Source organism: Neomonachus schauinslandi, chromosome 4, assembly GCF_002201575.2.
Source record: "Neomonachus schauinslandi chromosome 4, ASM220157v2, whole genome shotgun sequence".
Taxonomy (NCBI): domain Eukaryota; kingdom Metazoa; phylum Chordata; class Mammalia; order Carnivora; family Phocidae; genus Neomonachus; species Neomonachus schauinslandi.
In genome coordinates, this window is record NC_058406.1 from 90,512,198 (window position 1) to 90,536,967 (window position 24,770).

A 24,770-nucleotide genomic window follows, 5' to 3' on the forward strand; every position below is an offset into this window, starting at 1 on the left:
CAGCTTTTATAGTTAACTTCATTAAAAATGAAAATCTCTTTCCAAATTATCTATTAAGACACAAGAACTGGGACAACACTACAGTTGGCTTAATTAACTCCAACCCTCAAAACATGTTTTTTATAGTCAATTTGTTAACATCTTCATAATAAGAAAAGCAGCAAAAGTACCTATTTAATCAAGAGAAACTACAGAACTGAAATGGGTTCACAGTGGTATTAATATTCCTGGGAGGAGCTGGATTAGCTTGAGTTCATTTGCCAACACCAAGGGATTCATGAGATAGTTGATTCTCTTATAGACAGATACCAGAACAATTTTAGAATAGATAACTCTGGTAGGGTAGGGGTATTAATACTACTATCCTTTTTGCCCCCTAACATGAGCATTTCAAACAAAAGACTGCATTAGAACAGTCTATTAACAAATTTTAAATTTTTCTTTATTTCAGAACTGCCTTTATGTACAGACATCATAAAAAAAATGCACATACATTGAAGATCTTCCAAGAACAGGAGCTGGAATTAAAAGTTAAAAGCATTTAGGAGAACTGAAATTGTCCCAGAGAAGTTCTGAGGATCATGCTTCTTTAAATGTCCTTGATAACCTCTTCAAGTTCTTCCTTTGTGAACATGTGGAAATTCTGGCCGGGCTGCACCGTGGCTAGCTGGAAAGAAAGCAGAGAAGGGTTAATGAGCTGGGCTCAATTACTCTGCAGAAAGCACTAGGTCAGGAGAAGCTGTGTTAGGGATGCAGCTGTTCATTAGGAACTGAGGGATCTGCTGTCCCAGGGATATCCTTTCCAGCCGTAGGTTCCTAAAATAGCTCTCTGACTCCCAAATAAAAATTCTTATTGACCAAATTTTCTATTTTGAGGTTAACTTACCACATAATAGTTAACCAAATGGCTGGCATCATTGTCATTATTTGAAGTTACTTCAACAAGGACCAGAAAAGCAGCAGCAAATTACATGGGGTCAGTACTTTTTTCTATTACTGATTCCTTTAGAAATATATTAAAAGTGTATTTACAGACTTGCAAGTGAAGCTTGTGTGTGTGAGACCTTTGTTTCTTGGCCACTCTGTTTCAATTTCCATCAGAAAAATGGGGATAATAATAGCACTTAACTCATACAGAAGTTGTGAAGATTAAATGTGTTAATATATGTAAAGTGCTTACAACACTGCCTACAACATTATAAGTACTAAATAACTATTATTATTAGGTATATTGTATTCTCTAAAATTGTTCATAAGGCAACTTAACAACAAAGTTTGCTTTGTTTTTTTAAAAGGACTGGCCATGAGAGTCACCTGGGTGGCTCAGGCGGTTAAGCATCTGCCCTCAGCTCAGGTCATGATACCAGAGTCCTGGGATCAAGCCCCGCATCGGGATCCCTGATCGGCGGGGAGTCTGCTTCTCCCTCTGTCCCTCCCCCAGCTTGTGCTCGCTCTCAAATAAATAAAATAAAAAAATCTTTAAGAAAAATAAAATAAATAAATAAATAAATAAATAAAAGGACTGGCCATGAAAATGAAAGGATTCCACTGACACGGACAACAGGAAATCATTTGTGACTGACAGATATCAGTAATAACCAACAGTCCAGATATAATCTATTTAAGCAATAAGACCAGGGTCAGAAGATAGTTTCAAATTTAACTAAAACTACCAAGTTTTCCATCACCTCTGTTGATAACATAGTCCCCCACGTTTTGGGGCAATACTGAGCAATAGGTGCCACTTCACATTTGCCAAAAAGCTATTTTGTTTGCTTTAAGTGTCATTTCCTCATATTGCCTTTGTCTTTAGACCTTAAAATTAAACATACTAGGGCATTTTTGGTAATATTCATTACTGATAGGTTTAATTTGAAAATTGCCAGAATTAGCACAATCCAATTACATGATATTTATTATTTTCAGGTCATGATCTCATGGGTTGTGGGATCGAGCCCCATGTGGGACCCTGTGCTCAGCTGGGAGTCTACTTAAGATTCTCCCCTCTCCCTCCTCCCCCCCCCCATGCTCTCTCTCTCTCTCAAATAAATAAATCTAAAATCCCAAACCAAACCAATCCAAAACAAACAAAACAAAACAAAACAAAACAACCTCTGTGAAGCAGGTAAAACAGATATTTTCTTTCATAGATTCAATTAATAATTATTAAGCACTTGAGTACTAGTTATAATTGTACTAGGCACTAGGGATCCAAAGATGAAGAAAATCTTATTTACCAAGGGTGCTGGACGCCAAATGCTTTCAATGTTAGGTGTTATAACAGAGCTAAGCTTATGCAGAGCCACAAAGGAGTGACCTACGGGAAGTCAAGGAAGGTTTCAAAGAGAAGCAACTTTTAGGTTGTGTATCTTTTTTTTGTTTTTAAAGATTTTATTTATTTATTTATTTGAGAGAGAGAGAACGCACGCACTCGAGGGCCTGCGAGCAGGTGAGGGGCAGAGGGAGAGAGAGAATCCTAAGCAGACTCCATGCTGAGTGGGGAGCCCAAAGTGGGGCTCAATCTCATGACCCTGAGATCATGACCTGAGCAGAAATCAGGAGTCAGATGCTTAACCAACTGAGTCACCCACATGCCCCTTGAGTTGTCTCTTAAAGTGGAGGAGCAGGGGCGCCTGGGTGGCTCAGTTGTTAAGCGTCTGCCTTTGGCTCAGGTCATGGTCCCAGGGTCCTGGGATCGAGCTCCGCATCGGGCTCGCTGCTCGGCGGGAAGCCTGCTTCTCCCTCTCCCACTCCCCCTGCTTGTGTTCCCTCTCTTGCTGTGTCTCTCTCTGTCAAATAAATTAAAAAAAAAAATTGAGTAGTCTGCTTCAGAAAGGTCAAATAATAGGTCTAAAATGTGACCATGAAATCTGACAAACAGGAGTTATCTTAGCAAAGAGCAGTCTCAGGGAAATATTAAGAACAGAAACAAATGGTAGCGACTGAGGAATAAATAGGAGGAAGCAATGAGGACAATGAACATAGGTTCTGCTGAGAAGAGACCTAGCAATAAAGGTTACAGAAAAGGATGAATGGTATAGCTCTCAGCAATAAAATGTATCAGACTACTGATACACACAGGATGAATCTCAAAATCATTATGCTGAGTGAAAGAAGTTAGACACAAAAGAGCACATACTGTGTGACCCATTTATATGAATTCTAGAACACCCAAAACAAATCCATAGGGACAAAAACACATCAGTGGGAAGGAACTGACTAAAAAGGGACATAAGAACACTTTTTGGGATGACAGAAATGTTCTATACCTTAATTGAGGTGGTGGATTATGTATCTGTCAAAATTCACTGAACTGTGTACTTAAAATAGGCACATTTTACAGTATGTATGCTGTACCTCAACAAAGTTGATTTTTTTTTAAAGACAGGATACTAGGTAGAGGGAGGAGTTAACAAAAGTGGATTTTGTTTTGTTTCTAAGATTTTATTTATTTATTTATTTGAGAGAGCGAGAACAAGAGAGAGAGCTCTGACTCAAGCAGGGGGAGGAGCAGAGGGAGAAGCAGATTCCCCACTGGGCAGGGAGCCCGATGTGAGGCTTGATCCCAGGACCCTGGGATCATGATCTGAGCTGCAGATGCTTAACTGACTGAGCCACCCAGGTGCCCCTGTTTTGTTTTCTAAAAAAGACGCAACTTGGAAATTTTTTTTTTGTAGAGAAGGAGAGGCTGGGGATCCAAGGGACAACTGATGGAGCAGGGACCTAAAAGAGATGAAAGAGATGGGCTCTAGAGCAGTGGCTCCCAAATGCCTGACCTTCTCAGACTGACCATGAGACTCACCCAAAGAGACTTCAAAAATACAGATTTCTGGGCCTCATTTCCAAAGACTGATGGACAGCCAGGTTTCGAAACATCAGAGTACTGGTGGAGTAAACGGTCTTGGACAAGTGAAAGTGCCCTTTTGTTTTAATATGAAAAAACTATAGTCAGGGATTAATGCAGTTCATGATAGAACATGAAGGAGACACATCTGATGCTCTTTTCAAAGCAACACCAAAACTGAATGAGCTAAAAATCTTTGCAGTTTCAGCTGAACCAAGCAGGCCTGAGAACTTTCACTGTGAAATCAACAGAACTACCTCTGAACTACTCTGACATGGGAAGACGATAGTCTCAGCAAAAATGCCAAGACCCTATCTCACTCAGTACCAAGAAACACAAAGTACTAAAAAGGATATGACAAAATCCCTCCTAAGGGTCAAGAAGGGGGTATCACTGCATTTGCTGCACTTGATAGTCTCAGAGACTGGAAAGGGAAAGTATTTAAAAATCTTTGCTAAGAAAGTGAAAAAACAATATTTATGTAGTAAGTTTTTCCATTTCCATTCCAAACCCCTTCTCTCCCCATTACTGCTCAAGGAGCAACGCCCCAACCCTCCACCCCTCTCTCCAACTCCACTCAGACCTTCCCACCTTTAGACCAGCCCCTGTTTTGGCATCCAAGTTTGCCCCTCTCACTGCAGCCTGTGGAAGCTGGCTCTATTGGAGAGACATTCATAGGCCCTGAACCAGCAATCCTCCAACAGGGATTAACCCAAACATACATTATCTCAGTCTATGCTGAGTACCACTGACAAATATCCTGGTAAGTGCTGATTGGTTTAATTAAGGATTTGTGATTACAGCTGCATTGCCTTGAAAAATTTTGTCTAATTGAAATATAACATACATACATCCTATGCCTACTATTCTGACTTTTTATAACTGTTTGATGATTCCAGCCTCCCCTAGTTTATTTTTTTAATTATTTTTCTCCATTAGTATTTTAATATAGCCCAGCAATCCTTTTACTCATCCCTGTCTTCCTTTTTCCCTATCCATAATGATTCTTCCACATAGTTCCCATTCTCCTTAATTCTACTGTTGCATTCACCCACCCTGAGCAGATGATGTAAACAATCACCAGGGAAATACAGGACCTCTCTCCCAATTCACCTGCAAACCGACCCTATCTTTACTCACCACTACCTCCTTTTCCCCCATCTACTCTTAGCATCCTAAATAAGGGCAGTCAGAATCTGGTCCACAACTCTCCCATGTCATCTCTATCTCATTACCTTGCATTTATCTCACACCCAAGCAGTCAGAAAACCCTCAAAGTTCCCTTTTACAGGGCTACCTAGTGGCTCAGCAGGTTAAGGGTCCAACTCTTGGTTTCAGCTCAGGTATTGATCTCAGGATTCTGAGATCGAGCCCCTCATCGGTCTCCCTGCTCAGCAGGAAGTCCGCTTGGGATTCTCCCTCACCCTCAGCCCCTCCCCACACTGTGTTCTCTTGTGCTCAAGCAAGCACTCTCTCAAATAAATAAATAAATCTTTTTTAAAAAATTCCCTTTTACATACAATGTTATTTTATATCTTTGAGCCTTTGTGCATGGCTGTTCCCTCTTCCTGGAATACCCTTCTCTTCTTTTCTTTAGCATCACCTCTTCCAGTCAGCTTTCCTAATGTCCTAGTATAAGTTACATGTTCTTGTGACAATCCATTCTGATTACTATTGCAGAAGTACTGCCTCAAGCTGTTATTATCTATATGTCCCCTATATTACACAGTATACTACCTGAATGGGAACTGGATTTTCTGTGTCTGTATCCCTGGCATCTAGTGTAGTACTGGACATATAATGGGTATTCAGTATAAAGCTGAATGAGCTCTGCTCTTCAAAACCAACTCCTTCATTTGTACTAAGCCTTCTCCATCACTATCTAACCCCGCTTTTGTTTCCTTTTTTTTTTTTTAAGATTTTATTTATTTATTTGTCAGAGAGAGAGAAAGAAAGAGAGAGAAGGCACAAGCAGGGGAAGCAGCAGGCAGAGGGAAAAGCAGGCTCCCTGCTGAGCAAGGAGCCCGATGCGGGACTCGATCCCAGGACCCTAGGACTACAATCTGAGCCACAGGCAGACACTCAACCAACTGAGCCACCCAGGCATCCCTGCTTTTGTTTCTTTTAACATTTTTCTATACACTAGTTTCTTGTCAGTCTATGAAAGTATTTTCAAGTCTTTTCTCATCCTTAAAAAGACAAATCCTTTTCTTTAATGCTGCCTTCTGCGGACAGTAGTAACTCCTTGAGAAGGCAGCACACTCTTGTTTTGTCCACCTCCCTTCCACTCTTTAACTCATCCAATTCTGTCTTCTGCTGTTACCACTTATTCAAAGGATAGTAATAACTTCTGAAGGGCTGAGCATACAAAAATGCAATTATCTCCATCCATTCAATCTTCGGCAATGGGAGCTATGATATCTGAGTAAAAAACAACAGAACAGAAAAATACCTCTATATTAGTTGCATTCAGCTTCTCCTCCATTACTTGTTTGAGGATGATGAGTGAAGACTTGATGGCTTCTTTCAGTGTCATAGACTTGAAACAAAAAGGGTAAGAAAAATAGCCATTATAATATAATCCCTCTTTCCTTCAAAGATTTCCCCTATAGTTCCCTGAAGAAATGTCTTAGCAAATAATAAATCAAGCAGCTTAGTAATTAAGTACAGTGCATTAGAAGTATCTCTAGAATTCAAGTAAACTGCCAATAAGTACATTTATTCAAAAGAAAAAAAAGTCTTATTTTGAACCAGATCAAGTCACCAACTTTCATATAAGTGATCTTTGAAGAAGTGGAAAGGGCTACACTTCTGTAGTTATCTTCTTTTAATATAGAAGCAAGATGGGCGCCTGGGTGGCTCAGTTGGTTAAGCGACTGCCTTCGGCTCAGGTCATGATCCTGGAGTCCCTGGATCGAGTCCCGCATCGGGCTCCCTGCTCGGCAGGGAGTCTGCTTCTCCCTCTGACCCTCCCCCCTCTCATATGCTCTCTCTCTCAAATAAAAAAAAAAAAAAAATCTTAAAAAAAAAAAAAATATAGAAGCAAGATAATATTGGGAATATCCTATGAATCAGAATTCCCAAATGATCTAAAAAGGTAGCCCACTGGTTTAGCAAATCTGTTTTTGTACCGTTCTGAACCCATGAACCCAATTTTTTCCACACATAAAAATCAAAACTACCAGGGGTTCATGGAACCAGGTATCCCTGTGTGAACCATGTGAATCGTAAATATGGCAGCCTTCAACCACAAGAATGAGTTACCCAAAACCAAGCCCTCCCATCCCACAAGATTAAAAGTGCCAAATGCCTACTTGCTTCAAGAGCCAGACTAGGAAATATAACTGTTAAGTAAAGCTGTAAAGATAAAGGATAAACAAACTGTGGTACATCTATACCATGGTATACCACTCAGCATTAACTACTGATAAGTGCAAAAACCTGAATGGAGGGGCGCCTGGGTGGCTCAGCTGGTTAAGCAACTGCCTTTGGCTCAGGTCACGATACTGGAGTCCCAGGATCGAGTCCCACATCGGGCTCCCTGCTCAGCAGGGAGTCTGCTTCTCCCTCTGACCCTCCCCCCTCTCATGTAAATAAATAAAATCTTAAAAAAAAAAAAAAGAATGGAACATTATATTGAACAAAAACAATATACTGAACAAAAAAGGGCAAACACACAATACAAACTGTATGAATGCATTTATAAAAATGACAAGAAGAGACAAGACTAATCTCTAGTGGTAAACATGGTTACCAGGGAGGAAGAGGGTGGCTGGAGAGGAGATAAGCATTTTAGGGAATGAGGGGAGTGTTCTACATCTTGTTTTAGGTGGTGGTTATAAGGATAGATAGAACTGTCAAACTCCTAGAAATGAACTCTTAAGGTCTGCCCATTTTATTGTATGTAAATTATACCTCGATTTAAAAAATAATAATAAAAGTTGTGACTGCTCAATTACCTTATGGTAAACTTCTTGTAAGGAGCTCTGGGCACCCTCTGAAGCAGAGCCAATTGCTCGAGCATCACACTGTACAAAGGTTCCGGAAGGGTCCATGTGAAACCTGCAAAACCCATCAACAGAAGGGGATTAAAATGCTGAAGAGTGGTGCCATTTTAAGAAACAAACATCTCACTGAAGAATATAAATGCTTGGCCCTGAGGCCAGGAAACCAGTGAAATACTGAGGCACAGGTCCAAAAGACATTCTGTGCCTAGAGAAACCAGATCTTTTTAAAAGTGTTTAATAAATTCCTCAGAGATTTAGAAGTATAAGAGATATAAATATGCCTATCTAAATACTTGAGGATAAGGATCAAATCAACATTCTAAAGCAAAGCTCTAAAATACATCCTGACTATAGTAACAAAGTTACTTTTAATTCTTTCCAGAATTAGCAGTGGTGCCAATAGGACGAGTTCTTCATAGAATCCCCAAATTTGTCTTTGTATAAACAGCACACAATTACTGAACTTTAGAATTTAGAAGCCCTTTATTTCTTGTAATTCTACAATAGTCTTCTCAGTTGATTTAAATAACCAGTCCCCATCCCAAATTAAAATAATTCTACCAAAAAAGAAGCAGGAAAAAATGGCAAATTATTCTTACAGCTGGGGTCCTTTCTCATCAACTCCTCCAAATAACAGTGCTACTCCAAAGGGACGAGACTAGAACCAAAAAAACAAGAGGTATTAAGATAAATGGCCTTTGAAGTAGGTGGTGAAATGGGCTGGGAAAGGTAGGTTCAGAGGACAAATGTCCTAGGTCCCTTAGAACAGCAAGAAAACTTGACACAAACACTACACTCACCATGGCACCTGGATCTGCATCTTCTTCTCCAAACTGTAGAGCGAGATTGGACACAGCCTGAGTCACACTCTCCACTGTCATTGTCTCATTGTAGGTGAACCAATGGTTCTAGAAGAAGAGCAAAACATGGTCTACCTCTTCTTTTTTTTTTTTTTAAGATTTATTTATTTGAGAGCGAGCGAGGATGTGCGGTGGGGGCAGAGGGGGAGAGAGAATCTCAAGCAGACTCTCTACTGAGCACAAAGTACAATGCCCCACAACCCTGAGATCATGACCTGAGCTGAAATCAAGAGTTGGACGCTTAACTGACTGAGCCACACAGGTGCCCCTAAATGGTCTACCTTTTAAATAAGAAAAGCATTAAAGCAGCCCACCATCTCACTACACACATCCCTGTGAACTACGATTGCAAACTGAATGCTCAGCTCCATTGTGTTTTCCTTAACACTAAACTTGAATGCTTGGGACTACATGAAAGGAAGAGAAATAGCTCTGGAAATAAACTCTGATCAAAAGGACTCTAAGCAACGACAGACTAGAGGATTACTCCATTGAAAAACAGAGTTAACCCCTTGCAGCACCAAGCTTAGTCTTTTCACAAAGTGAATGCTAATAGCTAAGTGCCACTTTCCCTCAAAGACCCTATCTCATCATTGTGTTGGTGTTTAAATTAATGACTTACTTTTACATTAAGTACTGACAGCGAAGTTGCAAATAAGTGCAAAAAATTTTACAAATCAGATTTTTTTTTCCTTACTGGTCTACTCTCCAAGCAGAAAATATCAGTATTCCTGACCAGTATTTGTCACCTGGTACATAACATTACTTGCCACAGGAGAGCTGTTATTTACAAGCCCAACACCAAAGGCAGTTAGGGTAGAATATCCCTTAGCTACATCCACTTCCTGCTATGGTGCTCCCACAGAAAGTCAATTAGGGAACAGAATGCAGTGCAAAGCTTGCTTTAATATGGCAAATCAAAAAGAAGCAAGAGACTGTCAGCACTATTTGCCAGGGCTTCCTTAAAGCTGCAATGGTTGAATGGCTAGACTCCAAATCTCAGAAAGTTATAAACTAGGGATTCTACCCAAAATCACTCCCAAGAGCTATATCTGATATTGACACAGATAACTGCAATACAGCTCAGGCAGCTATATCATCATTTAACAAGAAACTCAAGCATCATGGGAAAAAGGAGAGATGATGCTAATTTTACCTGTGTCTCCACTCTGGCTTTATCAATTAAAGTCTTAGCATCAGCAATTAGCCCACTCATGGCACAACCTGCAATGTAAAAGCAATAGTGACCCAGGGGCCAAATCCTTGCAGGATTCTTTCATCCACTCAGGAAATACTGAAATACTAGAATGGAACCATGACAGCCACATAGCAATCCCATAGCAATATACCCAAGAGGTAAGATGGGAAATTATTTGATTATCTGTATTGAACACAAGTATAATTATATTACAAATAAATAAAAAACATCCACAATAACATAGAAGCCCAATATTAATTATGACAGAAGACAGAGAAGAACAGCCAAAATGAATTTCCACATATTACATCCTTAAACATCCCTTTAGCACTTTTTGTAGACCACAATGCACTTTCAAACTAAGTGAACAATAACATCCCAACAGAAGAAATTAAGATAAAAAATAATCATCTTACTATGAGCTATAGTGGAAGAGCCCACTTTGAAAAAAGCTTTGAAAAATCAAAAGCTTTTTCACCTCCCTGACCAAATACAAACCAAATAGTTTAGAGAGAAAGTTTGCCTAAAAGTCCAAGATGCCAAGGTTATGGCTTTTACTTTATACACCATGACTCAAAATTTGTATTGCCAGCCTAAGCCTTGTTCCCACATTTCAAACCCTATAAAGCCAAATGACTCCCTTAATATATCTACTTGGACATACCACCAACTCAAATCAAGTTCTTTCCCTTTTAGACTCCCTGACCCTCACAACCAATTAGATCTCAAATTCTATCAGTCTCTATTGAATTAACATGTCTGGCATTAATCCTTACTTTCTCCATTCTCTGGCTATTGCTTTAGTTAAAGCCCTCATCATCTCCATGTGGATTAAAGCAAATTTCTTACCTGGTCTCCCTACATTTAATCTCAGCCCCCTTCACTCTACCTGCAACCTTGTTATCAGAATGGTCTTTCTAAAATACTAATCTGATCATATTACCTCAATGCTTAAGATCTTTCTCATCAATGCAAAAGGATCAAGTTCAAGCTCTTTAGCATGGTAAAAAGAACTTCCACTGTCTGATCCCAGACTCACTTCTTGCTACAGTCCACCTCCCAGTCATACTGCTGTGCCAGGGTATTCCACATTTTACACCATCAAGGGTTTGCTCATTTCTATTCCCTCTAACCAGAGTGTCTCCCTTGCTATACCCAGACACTTGTTCGCTTGGTGAACACTTCCTGATCTTCTACACTTCAACTCAGCTCAAGCTTCACCTTTATGGAATCCTTTTTTGAATACCCATTACCATTGGCCCCAGACAAAACTATTTTCTCCTTTGTACCCCTACTAAACACATACTACAGCCTTTCTTAATACCTACCTACATCACTCAATTGCATTTACTTATTTACATGTCCACCTCCACTATTAGGCTATATGCTTCTGAAAGACGAGGACTATGTCTCATTTCTCTCTGTATCCTTGCTGACTAGCATTATCTGGCACACAGTAGGTTCTCAATTTGCTGAATGAAGTGACACTGCTCTATCTCCAAAAGACAGGTGACTTGAGATAAAGCAGCCACAATGTTCTAATCTTAAAAGACTAAATCTCAGTTTCTCTATGAAAGAAAGAATGTCAAGCTCACAGAGTCACCATGGCATTTGATTCTGAGGGCTTCAAGTAATTATTTTACCGATGTTTCATCAATAAGATGACTAGTGGGTTAAGAAAATCTGGAGAGCCAACTAAAATGTCACACTATAAATAAGCAGAACTACTCACCCTGTAAAGCTACAGTGATGCCAGAAACTAAGGCAGGGGAATTTAAAGAGACCAAGAAAAGGAGTGCTGGGGAGTGGGTGGGGGATGGGGGGGGCAGGGAGTAAAAACATAAATCTGAAAACAGAGGAAGTGGACTGATCTGCTCAGTCTAATAGTCTTATGCTCTCTGACCCTTAGTCACCCTAAAGATCTTTAAGAAGTCCTCTTTTCAGAATTTATCTCTAGTTTTCCACATAATCCTCTGCTCCTGGTGGTTTCCTACCAGGACTAACATTATGCATCACTGAAGACCCAACAATCATAGGGAGCTGGCCTATGATTTAACCTTTACATATTTCAACAACCACTGCATTTGCCAAGTCTAAATTTGAAGGAGAAAGGAACTTCTGGGAGTAGGTGAGCTCTACATTATGCACACTTGCCTACTACCTGAAAAATAATAGCTAACAAGGGGATAAGATGTTCATCTAATACATCTCCCTTGGAACACCAAAGATTAATTAACCCAAGCCAGATCCTACAGAACAGCTTTCCCCTATTCCTTACCTATGTGAGCATCAATCTCTACAATTTTCTCAATGCTGCTTGGCTCCATGAGTGGGGAGGTAATTCTCTTCTCCACAGCTAGGCACACACCCTCTGATGTCTGGATCCCAATGGCTGTAGAACCAAGCTAAAAAGAAATGCATTATGGTTATCATGTACAGCTCAAAGAACAGTCTCACATACTCACCAGGAATCTCTCTGAATAACTTCACAAGATAAAAGCTTCAATCAGCCATACCTAGCATGCAGAGAATAAGCAGCACCCTAATAAGTAATGTACTATTCCTATCAATGGCAAGAGCACTGATTTATAGAATTTTGTTCTTCTAAAGAGAAAGTTCACTAAGTTCTTGAAAACATCTGGAACATGATCACCTTTAATGCCAGCATTTTGGAGTAGCAGACTCTAAAGTTCTAAACACAGTGGGCAAAAAAGTAATAAAACTCGAAAGTTTTTCTTTTCACCTCTGCTATCTTGACCTGTCCCAAAAGGTAGTATTTCTCAAATCTACAACATGACCTCCAAAAAAGTAATGTACTTAAAAAAAAAAAGGAGGGGAGGAGACAAGAAAAAAAGAAACACAAACACCACCACCAACATAAAAATAATCTTTTGAGGTCACTAGCAGTTTACAATATAGCTTAATTTCATCTTCCCATCTCCATGACACTAGCCTAGTCACCATCCCTCTATGTCTGTTTATCTATAAAATACATCAAGAAGAGTAAATGTGTTAATATATAAAACGCTTAAAATTGTGCCTGGCACATAATAAATGAGTAACAAATTTAGTCATTCTTCTTATATGCCTAGATTACATCAACAGCCTCCTACTTAGGCCCCCCAACTTAATCTCTCTCTAAATGTATATTTCATGTTATGGCCTGACTGATTTAATAAAGTGCTATTTTCATTATACTTCTTCTCTGAAGAATTAACATCTCCATATATTGCCTGTAACATAAAATCCACATAAGCTTCCAGAGTCCTCAAAACCTAACCTCACTTTTCTCTTCCAACTTTATTACTCATTATTCTCCAACAAAATCCACCAGGTATAGCCCAACCCATTTTCTCATGCCATACTATCCCCTACCTTCACACCTCTGCTCATGCCTTCTTTCCCTTGGAATACAATCTTCTCTCTGGATCAAGTTCAAGCTCTTTAGCATGGTAAAAATTCAAATTCCACCCACCATTCATAAAGCCTTCGATGACTAAATGTGCTCTTTCCTCTGAATTTCCATTATTTAGTTGGTCCTACAAAGCAATGCCTGCCAGTGCAATCATCAGACTCCTGGAACCTGTTATTGCAAAGGAGTCCAAAGAATTCCATGAATCATTATGCATAACATGTTTAACATGTCTGTACACTGAATGATCATGTCTCATACACAGATGTATTATTTTTCAAATGTGTAAAGTTGTGACCTTATAAGTGTTTTTAAATGCATATACCAGCTTTTTATTATATATATATTTTTAAAGTTCACTGTTTTAAGATTTCATTCATTTTTTTAAAGATTATTTATTTATTTATTTGACAGAGAGAGAGCACAAGCAGGGGAGGCAGCAGAGGGAGAGGGAGAAGCAGGCTCCCCGCTGAGCAAGGAGCCCAATATGGGGCTCAATCCCAGAACCCTGAGATTATGAGCTGAAGGCAGACACTTAACTAACTGAGCCACCCAGGCGCCGCTTATATATTTTCTTAATCGGTGTTTACATGCATAACTATAGGAGATGAACTGTTAAAGAATTTTGTGTAAAAAAAAAAAAATGAGTGTTCATACTTCTAGTTAAAGATGTAGACCGAACACACACATTAGCTCTACTCCTTCCCCCAGCCTGGCAATAGTACAAGATTAAACGACAGTCGGCCAGGGGAGGGGGGGATGCACAAATATACTAGGATAAAGAAAATGGGCAAAGACACAGCAACAAAATTTCGAAAAAAGAAGATGGGTTCTGAATCCTAAAGTAGTAAAGAAAATCAAGAAACAACCTGATTTATATCATAGAACCCTCAAAAAAGGAAATGGTGGCATCAAGGACCATTGGAAGTAGAAACAGAGGAACTAAAAATTGCAAGATCGTTCAATATCTACCTAAGAACAAATTTCCAGATCCCCTCCCCTGTGCTGTAAAGCTCGATGATGGTCTCCACCCCAACTCCTGTAGAAGACTCTGGAGAGTGTAAAACAGGGTGGTCTTTGGATTGGGGAACACTAAGCACAGTAAAAAACAGGACTACTAGAGTGGAAACAGGGGTATTAAGTAAAAATTGACAAGCTTAATGTTAAGAACTTCAGCCTTCTTTCCCCATCCAGCTCTCAGAAGCTAGTAGGCGAAACACCCTGAGGCATGAAATGAGAAGGGGCAGTTTTCTCTGGAGCAGTGGTTTTCAAACTTTTTGAAATCTACAAAATCTACATTAAGAAATATATTTTGTATCATGATCAAAACACAAAAAGATACAAATAAATGTAACAGAAACAACATGGAAAAAAATACGATGAAACATTCACCAATACTATGAGCAAGGCATTCTAGTATCTCCTGTTCTATTCCACTCAAAAAGAAATGCTTCCATGATCCACTAAATTGATTTCAATGACTACTAATGGGTCAACACTTGCAGCTTGAAAACCACAGCTCTAAAAAATCTAACCAGTTCAGGGCACCTGGCTGACTCACTTGGAAGAGCATGTAACTCTTGATCTCAGGGTTGTGAGTTCAAGCCCTGCATTGGGTGTAGGGATTACTTAAATAAATAAACTAGGGAGGAAAGGAGGAAGGGAAGAAAGAAAGAAAGAAAGAGAGAGAAAGAAAGAAAAAAGAAAGAAAGAAAGAAAGAATCTAACCAATTCAAGAAGGAAAAAAATCGAAAGAAAACTTAAAAAAAAAAAAATCCTTGGGGCGCCTGGGTGACTCGGTCGGTTAAATGTCTGCCTTTGATTTGGGTCATGATCTTGGGGTCCTGGGATTGAGCCCTGCCGTCAGGCTCTGCACTCAGCAGGGAGTCTGCTTGAGATTCTCTCCCTCTCCCTCTGCCCCTCCCCCTGCTACTCTCTCTCTCTCAATAAATAAATCTTTTAAAAAAATCCTTAAAGAAAAAGAATATATTTCATCCACAAGACAAGACTAGGATACTAATAAGAAAGAGGAAAAAACGTAAGAGCTTGGAAATTAAAAATACTTTCTTATGAAACTACTGGAGAACCTTTACCAAACTGAAGGAATACATGAAAAGAAAAAAGGATGACACATAGGAGCTAACACAAGAGGGAGTTAAAAGGAATCCCTAGGATGATGTTGACAGAATATCCTGAGTATATACAGCTAGGCAGTATGCCCAGAGATCTAGTCCAGACTGCAGCAGGTGAGAAGGTTCAAAGACATATTTAAGGATCTTTTTTTTTTTTTTTTAAGATTTATTTATTTGAGAGAGAGAGTGTGCACATGCAAGAAAGGGGAGGTGCAGAGGGAGAGAATCTCAAGCAGACTCCCTGCTGAACGCAGAGGCTGACTTGGGGCTCAATTCCACCACCCTAAGATCATGACCTGAGCTGAAATCAAGAGTTGGATGTTTAACTAACTGAGCCACCCAGGGGTAACCTGGGTGGCTCAGTCGTTAAGCGTCTGCCTTTGGCTCAGGTCATGATCCCAGAGTCCTGGGATCAAGCCCCGAATCAGGCTCCCTGCTCAGTGGGAAGCCTGCTTCTGCGTCTCCCACTCCCCCTGCTTGTGCTCCCTCTCTTTGTGTGTCTCTGTCAAACAAATAAATAAAATCTTAAAAAAAAAAAAAAGAATTCTAAACAAAACAAAACAAGAACAGGCACCCCTATTTAAGAATCTTTTTTTTTTTTTAAAGATTTTATTTATTTATTTGAGAAAGAGAATGAGATAGAGAGCATGAGAGGGGGGAGGGTCAGAGAGAGAGGCAGACTCCCCGCCGAGCAGGGAGCCCGACGTGGGACTCGATCCCGGGACTCCAGGATCATGACCTGAGCCGAAGGCAGTCGCTTAACCAACTGAGCCACCCAGGTGCCCTTAAGAATCTTTAATAGGATATTTAATGTGCCTGGATGTTTTGAGAAGATATATACAACCTGGAGAGACTTTGGGGATGATTTTATGACATTCATATATTAAATTAAGCAAATGTTTTTAAAAAGAGAGTTCTCAACTCCCAGGAAAATATTGTGCAGAAACGGAAAAATGGCTCAGCTGTGAATGGCATTTACATAGTCATACTGATATAAATGTTGACTAATGATCTTACAAAATTATGATATATATGGTATAGAGTGGGTTGCCTTACCGCCACCCCAGTAGGAAATTGTATGTGTGTGGGATATCTGTCTGTCTCTCTACATGTGTCAGTGGGGGCAGAAATCATCATTCTCCATAATATAAAGTCTGTGGATAATGCCTAAGCAAAACAAAACAAAAATATGTAAGTCTGTGCTTGAAATACGGAAGTAAATGCCAAGAAAATTATCAGCTAAAAGACTTTAAAGTGTTGCCTTTAGGAAGCTGAAGGTAAAGGGGTTAGTCCTCAGGGATTGCTGTTTTTGTTACAAAGTTTATATAATTATTTTATCTTCTGACTCTAAAACTACATACAGGTATGCCTTAAGAATGAATTTTTTTTTTTTTTTAAGATTTTATTTATTTATTTCACAGAGAGAGATAGCAAGAGCAGGAACACAAGCAGGGGGAGTGGGAGAGGGAGAAGCAGGCTTCCCACTGAGCAGGTAGCCCGACGTGGGGCTCGATCCCAGCACCCTGGGATCATGACCTGAGCCGAAGGCAGACGCTTAATGACTGAGCCACCCAGGCGCCCCAAGAATGAAATTTTTAATCAGAAAATATTATCAGAGAATTTATTTGGCACTTAGTTGTTCTCTAGTTGTTTTATGTATTGTGTATTGCTCTTAAATCTCCAACTGAACAGAGCAGGACAGAATTCATACCTCCTTTTAAATTTTATCTAGCAGAGTTGTTCTCAACCAGGGACCCATTTTACCCTCTAGAGGATATGTGTCTGGAGGGCAAAGTCTGGAGACATTTTTGGTTGTCACAGTTGGAAATTGAGTGCTACTGGTAATCTAACAGGTAGAGGCCAGGGATTCTGCTAAACATTCTACCTTGCACAGAATGGTCCCCGAACAAAGAGTTATCTGGTCCAAAACGTAAACAGTCCCTGGGTACTATAATTATTTTATGGATGAACCATTCTCATATTACGAGAATAAATTCTCAGTCTGTTCAATTTGGTCTCCAACTTAAATAACTTCCTAAGCTTTCACTCCAAAAAAAGGGTTAATATTTTCAAGACAGTCTACTTTATAAAATATATCAAAATCAAGATAATTTTCTTTTGAACACTTACATTTACCCCCAGATGTTTCAGTATTACAGTTCTGCCTAAACTTCACCCACCCCTTGGTGGAGACGGGGGAAATGGAGAAGAGAAGTGAGAGAACATTTGAACTGATTCTATGTAGTACTTCTTTAGTATAACTCATAGTAACCAATGACCAGATGCTCCGTATAATATGGTAATTTTGATACTGCCACAGATTATCCTTCCTTTCCCCAAAAAACCTACTCTAAAGGCAATTTTTTTCCACTTCTGCTGGCTGTATCTCACCCATGCCATCCATACGGTACCTCTAAACGACAATTTCTACTTGTCAGCCATTCTTAGTCATTTCTCCATCTCCTTTCATACTACTGAATACTTAAGGTTATCAAATTGCTTTCTCATTGGCGACTCATAAGTGGTCAAGGCAACAACCAGGTTATTTTCACACAGGTTAAGTCACATCTATTAAGGGTCACATGGCTATTTCTATCTTAGTCCAACATAAGGCTAGAGATCAGATGCTACCTAATTATCTTTAAGCAATCTGGAAATCACTAGCAGTAAGGAGCTTAAAGGAGAAACCCCAAAAAACTGAGGCTTATTCTTGGTTTGCACATCTGGGTGGGACTGTTGTCTTTAGAGGCTCAAAATAAATGCCACAGCTTGATAGTTTCATACTTCATAGTACTGTATGGTTTCAACATAGGGCAAACATGATCAGAAACAGAGACAGGCACTTGTAGCTGGCCCACCATCTATCATAGTGCATCCACTTTTATTTCTATGTCTTCAACTAACCGAAATCTCTTTTGCCCTTTTCCAGATTCTCATAAAACCATACATTCTTTCTAAAATAAGTAACTTAGAGAGAAACACAGTAGCCCTCTTCAATTATGCAAGGAATTGTCTTTGGAGAAGGTTTCAACGTCCTGTATGGTTCAAGGGCAAAACTAGGGCCAAAGGAAGGAAACTTCAGGAAGCTAGACTTTTCATTCAATACAAGGATAAATTTCTTAACCATTATGAATTGTTTTCTAACAGAAATGAGCCATCTTGGGAGAAAATATTCTGAAGCACAGGGTAAAGGGCTGGACTAGATCAGGGATTCTCAACCCTTGCTAGATATCAGAATCACTGAGGGAATCCTTAAAAATACTGATGCCTTGGACCTTATCCTGGACAATCTATATCAGAATTTAGATTATCCATAATTCAACAAATGCACATCTCATGTGATAACTAACTTTAAGTACTGATAGCTTACTTACTAATTTTCTTAATACTGGTTGAAACTATTTAATTTTGTTATTAGATAACAAGACACATCTCTTATTCAGTCCTAAAAGTGTCTAGTACAAATCCACAACTTTACTAATAAGAACACAGGTGATCAGTTAAATGATTTGTTCAAAATATCTCCAGGTGCTAACTCTAGATTTCTATACTCCTCTCTTTATAGCCAAGAAGATTATGAACACAAGCATGTCCCTCCAGCCCCGCTGAGAAAAAGCTACATAATTATGAAGCAGTTATCTGTTCAAAAGGTTTTAGGAATGAGATGGAAATTGCTATTAAAATGGTTAGTAGGGGTGCTGGGTGGCTCAGTAGGTTAAGTGTCTGCCTTCGGCTCAGGTCATGATCTCAGGGTCCTGGGATCAAGCCCCATCGTAGGGCTCCCTGCTCAGCAGGGAGTCTGCTTCTCCCTCTCCCTCTGCCCTTCCCCCAGCTTGTGTGTGTGCTCTCTCTCTAATAAATAAATAAAATCTTAAAAAAAAAAAAATAAAATGGTTAGTAGTTGGTTAAAGGGAGATAAAGAATATTTTCTAAAAAAGGAGCTAAAACACATTTACTCCAAATGTTCTGCCAGCAAAGCATTAGGTTGCCATGAAATTTCAAAAACTTGCCACTTGATACTATACCTTGATAGCTTCAATGGCATATTCCACTTGAAATAATCTTCCTTCAGGAGAAAAAGTATTCACGCCCCTATAATTAAAAAAAAAAGTATTAAAAATTGTCAGAAAAGGGGCGCCTGGGTGGCTCAGTTGGTTAAGTGACTGCCTTCAGCTCAGGTCATGATCCTGGAGTCCCGGGATGGAGTCCCACATCGGGCTCCCTGCTCAGCAGGGAGTCTCCTTCTCCCTCTGACCCTCCTCCCTCTCATGCTCTCTGTCTCTCATTCTCTCTCTCTCAAATAAATAAAAAATCTTAAAAAAAAAAAAATTAAAAAAAATTGTCAGAAAAAATAAGCGTAGATAAACAAAACTCAAGTTCCTTGACATCTAGCTCAAATGGCTACAAGATGTGTATGTTGTCATTATCCTCCTTCACCCACAACAATCTGGAGCTATTTTTTTGTACATTTAACAGCTTTTCAAGAAAATGGAACTTATGTATGGAATACTTCTGTCCTACTCCCAGAGACTTCAAACTGATCAAATGAGAAGAGGTGGCTTTCTGTCTCAATCCTGAATCAATCTGCAATTCCTTCAGTAAATTCATGCCCCAAAACTACCAGGCAATTCCCAAGAAAATAAGCATTTATCCTTATCCTCTTCCCATTACATACATTTGCTGTTAATATCTTACTTTTCAGTAAAAGTCAGTTACAGGTACATTTCTCTATTTATTTCTATGAATTAGGACTGGTATCTTAATAGACTGAGATCTGTGCAGTTCCTAAAGCCTAGGCTAGTTTATTTATTCCACACATATTTATACCAATTACATGCCAGACTTCTTTTTCTCTCCAAAACACTTCCCCACCTTTCTTTGCTCCATTCTTTTGGAAATCACTATGAAGAAGTGGCATCAGTCATGGTCTCAGCTATAAAAGTTTTCAGAACACAATGAATACTTCAAAAATACTTGAACTCAAGTGAATGAAAATAGTTATGATCCCTGGTTTATGGAGTTTGGATTTTATAATATGTAATATGATATATAATGCAGCATTTTCAAATCTGTTTTAGCAAAAACTTTCTTCAAAAAATATTTTATATATAGCCCCAAATATAAAACAGGTAATAATACAAGTTGACATTTACTGCACATCTACTATATGCCTGGCATTGCTATAAACCTCTAAATGACTTAACTCATTTAATCCTCAAAATAATCCTATGATACTATTTCACAGTTGAGACACAAAGAGGTTAAATAATTTACCCAAAGTCACTCAGCATATAAGAAGCAGAGGTGGATTTAGAATTTAGGCAATGCGACTGCAGAGTCCAAGCTTTTAACTATTCCACCATACTGCCTCTGGGAATTATTATTCTGGGTTAAATCAGAAGTGAAAGGAGAATCCCACAATCCCAGTATCCCACTTGTCCCAGAGGTCATTTAAAAAGTTCAGAACTCCGGGGGCGCCTGGGTGGCTCAGTTGGTTAAGCGACTGCCTTCGGCTCAGGTCATGATCCTGGAGTCCCGGGATCGAATCCCGCATCGGGCTCCCTGCTTGGTGGGGAGTCTGCTTCTCCCTCTGACCTTCCTCCCTCTCATGCTCTCTGTCTCTCATTCTCTCTCTCAAATGAATAAATAAAAAATCTTTAAAAAAAAAAAAGTTCAGAACTCGGGGGTGCCTGGGTGGCTCAGATGGTTAAGCGTCTGCCTTCGGCTCAGGTCATGATCCCAGGGTCCTGGGATCGAGTCCCGCATCAGGCTCCCTGCTCAGCGGGGAGCCTGCCTCTCTCTCTCTGTCTCTTATGAATAAATAAATAAAATCTTAAAAAAAAAAAAAAGTTCAGAACTCAGGGCGCCTGGGTAGTTCAGGTGGTTAAGCATCTGCCTCAGCTCAGGTCATGATCCCAGGGTCCTGGCATCGGGCCCCACATCAGGCTCCGGAGCCTGCTTTTCCCTCTCCCTCTGCCTGCCACTCCCCCTGCTTGTGCTCTCTCTGTCAAATGAATAAATAAAATCTTAAAAAAAAAAAAAAAGTTATGACCTATAAGGAACAATTTTTTTTTTTTTAAAAGATTCAATTTGTTTGAGAGACAGAGAGAAAGAGAGCACGAGCAGGGGCTGGAGCAGAGGGAGAGAGACAAGAAAGGGACAAGCAGACTCCTCCATGTTGAGTGGGGAGCCTGACTCAGGACTCAATCCCAGAACCCTGAGATCATGACCTGAGCCCGGTCAGATGCTTAACCAAATGAGCCACCCAGGCGTCCCAGGAACAATTTTTAAAAATCACTGAGTGAAAGGTGAGGACAGAAGACCTGGAATTAAGTTCTAGTTCTGCAACTAGCTTTAATTCCCTCAAATGAAAAACAAAAACCAAAACCTATGCTGCCTCTGTCACAGATAATATTGAATTGCATGGAGTAGGAAAGAACTTTGAAATGTGTAAAGTATTATGTGAATATAGTATTTTCACTCTAATTCAAGCACTTCATCCTAGTGAGGTATTAACTACATTCTAACGTGGGCTCTGCTCTTGGCCCTCTGCTCAAACTTTACTGTTTCCCTGGGTTATTTCATTTACACTAAGTACCAACTACTTTAAAATCTCTATTACCAGTTTGACCTCTTCCCTGACTAATTTAATTGCCTCCTGAGCATTTTTACTTGAATATCCCATTAGCACCGAACACTCAACATTTTCCAATCTGAAATATCTCTTTAAATCCAGCCATCCTTGCAAAATCAGCTCCATCTCCTGCCATTCGTATTTCATTTTTATTTCAAAACATCTCCAATCTCCCAGTTCCCCAAGCTAGAAAGTTCTGAATGATCTGACTCATTTCTCCCCATCTCCCATATTAATATGCCAAGTCACATCAATTCCTCCCACATAGTAACTCAACACTCTTCTTTCATTCTCAATGCCCTCATTACCTTTCACCTATTATAATAGCCTTCTAACTGGTATTGACTCACTCTTTCCTCTATTCCAGTCAAATAATCTCTGCAAAACACATCTTCTTAAAATGAAAATTAATAGCACATGGTTGCCTAAAGAGTAAGACCCAAACTCCATAACCACACATAAAAAAAACATTCAATATCTAGCACCAACCTGTTTTTCCCATAGTTCACCATTCCCATACATGCATCACATGTGCCATACAGAACAGAATTTTCCCAAACATTCACTGTGCTTTCCCATTGTCCCTCCTTTGTGCATCCTATATTCTTGGCCTCAAAACTACTGACTCTCACAGTCCATATTTATTAAAATCTTACTCTTTCTCAAGACTCAGGGTAAATACCAGTTCTTTTTCAAAGTTTTCAATGATCCCCTAATATTGAGTGCAATCTCTCTCAACAAAACTTCTGTAGTACTTGATTTGAATTTCTCTAATGACATGAATACACTCTGACTCACACTACAGTTATTTTTGTAAATAGTTCTTTAAAAGACAGTCTCCCATATGAGAGCAAGGATCTTGATATTGTTCACTGCTGTATGGCCAGCAACTAGAACAGTGCCTTGTACACAGCAAGCATTCAAGTATATTAGCTAAGTGAATTTTAAAAAGCTGTATTTTAGACATTCTTGGGAAGATACAAAAATGAGTAACACAAAGCAATCGTTGAGGAAGCTAAGGATCACAAAACCTTAATAAAGGCTTTTTGATAATTACAATTTCTATCATACACACCCTAACTCAAAATTCTATCACCCAAAGATGATTCTTTTTAATGCTCGGGAAGATAAATACTAATAGTCATTTTATAGAACAGTAGGAAAAGCTGTCAGTTTTAAAACTTCACATATATATTCTGAGTCAGTAAAAGGATAAAAAAGTGGTAGTTCCAGGTGATAAAAACTTTTGACAAGGTCAACATATACTCTGACAAAAAATGGAGCTTCTAAGGACCTGGTAGGAAAGAAAAATCTGCCTTTCCTGGCTTAAAAAATAAACACAAAACTTTCATAGTTATGTGAAAACCTAACTGACCAAAGCAGAAACTGAAAGTAAAAATGTCTACAGCATAAATATGTACAATTTAATATTACTCAGCATTTCCAAGCCCTGAGAAGTGTTTTTTTTTTTAAATAAATACAACAATCTCACAACCTTAATTTCGAAAAACAGATCTGGCCTTAACACACACAAACTAACTTGCTTCAAGCTTCTTAAAGAGTCAGAAAAGCCTAGGTCTAGTGGAATCAGCGTGATGAGGAAACTCTTGAGAACTAGTTCCTATAAAATCAGACTCCACACTCTATCTGTGCATACCTGAGAATGCCTTAGCGCTTTCGCAGAAAGTATACATCCCAGCATCTCAAAGAAAAGGCTGCTCTATTTCCACGACTAAGAAACGGAAAACGAGGTTGTTTCCCTAGAAAGGGGAGCTGAAATTACGAAAGCCATTAAAGAATCTCTAGTTGCTTTTTCTTCCAGGCAACACGTTCACATTTTCTAAAAAGGCAGTCATACTCCTCACGAAATGATGAACGGGGGAAGGGGTGACCCCTGGACTTCTCCGGGTTAAAGGTCAGAGTCCCGGCCCCTGAGCCTTCTTCCTCAAGCACAAAGCGGAGCTTCTCACTTCCGCACCCAGTCAGGACCTAGTAGTGACTCAGCGGTAGGACCCGGCGCGCGTCTAGCTTGGGGAATCACTGCGGGCGCCAGGGAGGGCAAGAGATCCCCAGGCCCGGCCAGACTCGGGTTCCTGGGGCGCCCCATGACACGGCAGAACCCAGGCCGGGACCGGGCCCCAGTCCTGCCCACCCATAACCCCGACCCCATTTCCCCCGACGCACAGACCTGTCGTACTCAGACCGGGTGAGGAACATGGTGAGGGCAGGAGAGGGTGGCAGCGGCTACGCGGGGTTTTTGAGGGCCAACACGAGTCCACCAGCACCCAACTCACCCACACCACCACAGAAGCGAGGCCCTGCTCCCAACTGCGCGTGCGCCCGCGACTTAGCCCGCCCTCCTGTGCCTGCCTCCTATTGGTTGGTCTTAGTTCCCGCCGAGGTGATTGGGCCAACGTGCCGCCGTGCCTGGCCTGGGTTGGTTTCAGGGAGGGCGGGACGAGGGCCGTCGTTCTGCTTAAATCGCGGGTGATTGCTAGTGCGCTCGGAGCCGAAGGTGCGTGGGGAGAGTTCTTTTAGACGAGGTATGACCCCCCCCTAAGATTGGCAATCGGGAGACCTTGTACGGAGAGTTGAGCTGTCTGAACTCTGGTTTGATATGCTCCAGTAATCCGCGCCGGAGTACGTTGGTCCCATTTTTCTCCGCGCCGTGCACCCGCCCAGC

At 40.1% G+C, this 24,770-nt stretch overlaps 1 protein-coding gene across 2 annotated transcripts; it reads right to left on the minus strand.

Moving 5' to 3' along the window:
• Positions 1 to 424: 424 nt before the first annotated feature.
• Positions 425 to 24,443, minus strand: PSMA5 (proteasome 20S subunit alpha 5). 2 transcript variants are annotated; one of them, XM_021689959.1, is made up of 9 exons: positions 24,276 to 24,443; positions 19,479 to 19,545; positions 12,188 to 12,314; positions 9,868 to 9,935; positions 8,652 to 8,759; positions 8,451 to 8,509; positions 7,804 to 7,906; positions 6,297 to 6,383; positions 425 to 667 (listed from the first exon to the last, which is right to left on the minus strand). In XM_021689959.1, exons 1-9 carry the CDS (start codon positions 24,302 to 24,304, stop codon positions 590 to 592), a joined length of 726 nt encoding a protein of 241 aa, XP_021545634.1. In that variant the 5' UTR covers positions 24,305 to 24,443; the 3' UTR covers positions 425 to 589. The 2 variants fall into 2 exon arrangements, with proteins under 2 accessions (XP_021545634.1, XP_021545635.1); XM_021689960.1 differs by having other exon boundaries at positions 24,382 to 24,396.
• Between the last annotated feature and the right edge of the window lie 327 nt (positions 24,444 to 24,770).